Genomic DNA, 2,049 nt, shown 5'->3' with positions numbered 1-2,049 from the left:
CCCCACTATCCCCATCGCCCCCTCAGCTCCATCATCTCGATCAACCCCATTGTCCCCTCATCTCCATCAACCCCATTGTCCCCTCATCTCCATCAACCCCATTGTCCCCTCATCTCCATCAACCCCATTGTCCCATCATCTCCATCAACCCCATTGTCCCCTCATCTCCATCAACCCCATTGTCCCCTCATCTCCAACAACCCCATTGTCCCATCATCTCCATCAACCCCACTGTCCCATCATCTCCATCAACCCCATTGTTCCACCATCTCCATCAACCCCTTTGTCCACTCATCTCCATCAACCCCATTGCTCCCCCACTTCTCCCCCCACCCCCACCCCCGTCCCCATGTCCTCACCTTGTCCTCCTCCCGCACCACGTACTGGGCCACCTTGAAGGAGCTGAGATACTCGTTCATGTTCTGCACGTCGGCGTCATCGGTGGCGTCCTGGTTGCGGTCCAGGAGCCGCGCGATGGCCTCGTTGTCGTAGTGGATGACGCTGCTGTCCTCCTCCTTGTTGTCCCCTGCGCGGTGGCACGCGGCTCACGGCGCATGGCCTGGACCAGCATGGCCTTGGCATGGGCCAACGTGGGCCAACATGGCCTTGGCATGGCCCAACATGGCCTTGACATGGCCCAACATGGCCTCGACATAGGCCAACATGGCCCAATGTGGTCTTGGCATGGGCCAACATGGTCCAATATGGCCCAGGATGGCCTTGGCATGGCCCAACATGGGCCCAGCACGGCCTGGGCATGTTCCAACATGGCCCAATGTGGCCTTGACATAAGCCAACATGACCCAATATGGTCCAATATGGCCCAACATGGCCTTGGCATAGTCTTGGCATGGCCCAACATGGTCCTGGCATAGGCCAACATGGCCCACCATGGCCTTGGCATGCTTCACCATGGCCCACCATGGGCCAACATGGCCTTGGCATGCTCCAACATGGCCCAACAGAGCCTCACACAGCCCAATGTGGCCTCACATGGCCCAACAAGGCCCAATAGGGTGGCTCATATGGTCCCATCATGACCTTGCGTGTCTCACCCTGATCTTCCCTGCCCCAGCATGACCTCACCCTGATCTTCCCTGTCCCACCATGACCTCACCCTGATCTTCCCTGCCCCACCATGACCTCACCCTGATCTTCCCTGTCCCACCATGACCTCACCCTGATCTTCCCTGCCCCACCATGACCTCACCCTGATCTTCCCTGTCCCACCATGACCTCACCCTGATCTTCCCTGCCCCACCATGACCTCACCCTGATCTTCCCTGTCCCACCATGACCTCACCCTGATCTTCCCTGCCCCACCATGACCTCACCCTGATCTTCCCTGTCCCACCATGACCTCACCCTGATCTTCCCTGCCCCACCATGACCTCACCCTGATCTTCCCTGTCCCACCATGACCTCACCCTGATCTTCCCTGCCCCACCATGACCTCACCCTGATCTTCCCTGTCCCACCATGACCTCACCCTGATCTTCCCTGCCCCACCATGACCTCACCCTGATCTTCCCTGTCCCACCATGACCTCACCCTGATCTTCCCTGCCCCACCATGACCTCACCCTGATCTTCCCTGTCCCACCATGACCTCACCCTGATCTTCCCTGCCCCACCATGACCTCACCCTGATCTTCCCTGTCCCACCATGACCTCACCCTGATCTTCCCTGCCCCACCATGACCTCACCATGATCTTCCCTGTCCCACCATGACCTTCCCTGCCCCACCTCAGCTTTCCCCCCCCAACCTCCTGGTGCTCACCCTCATTCTCATCCTTGAAGAGCTCCTCGGTGCCGAACTTGAGGATGTCATCGAGCTCCTGCTTGGACATGGAGCCGGCCTTGGAGCCCAGCCCCGGGCGCACCACGAGGTGCGTGAGCATCATCTTGCGCTTGGCCACCTGCGTGATGCGCTCCTCCACCGACGCGCGCGTCACGAACCGGTAGATCATCACCTTGTTGGCCTGGCCGATGCGGTGAGCGCGGCTGAACGCCTGCGAGGGACAGGGGGACCAGAGGGTGATGGGGGGG

At 60.0% G+C, this 2,049-nt stretch overlaps 1 protein-coding gene across 1 annotated transcript in view; it reads right to left on the bottom strand.

The window, feature by feature from the left end:
- Window positions 1-2,009, bottom strand: part of LOC104412834 (chromodomain-helicase-DNA-binding protein 3-like) — a gene marked incomplete at its 3' end in the record, with an annotated part of 2,762 nt that extends 753 nt beyond the window's left edge. The window contains exons 1-2 of the mRNA XM_010023660.1: window positions 1,781-2,009; window positions 360-526 (exon numbers count right to left, since the gene is read on the bottom strand). Coding sequence (XP_010021962.1) covers window positions 360-526; window positions 1,781-1,970 — 357 coding nt within the window. The remainder of the gene's footprint in view (window positions 1-359; window positions 527-1,780) is intronic.
- Between the last annotated feature and the right edge of the window lie 40 nt (window positions 2,010-2,049).

Source organism: Nestor notabilis, unplaced genomic scaffold (assembly GCF_000696875.1).
Source record: "Nestor notabilis isolate BGI_N333 unplaced genomic scaffold, ASM69687v1 scaffold20450, whole genome shotgun sequence".
In the NCBI taxonomy this organism is placed as follows: Eukaryota; Metazoa; Chordata; class Aves; order Psittaciformes; family Psittacidae; genus Nestor; species Nestor notabilis.
This window is presented reverse-complemented; position numbering and strand designations above follow the sequence as displayed.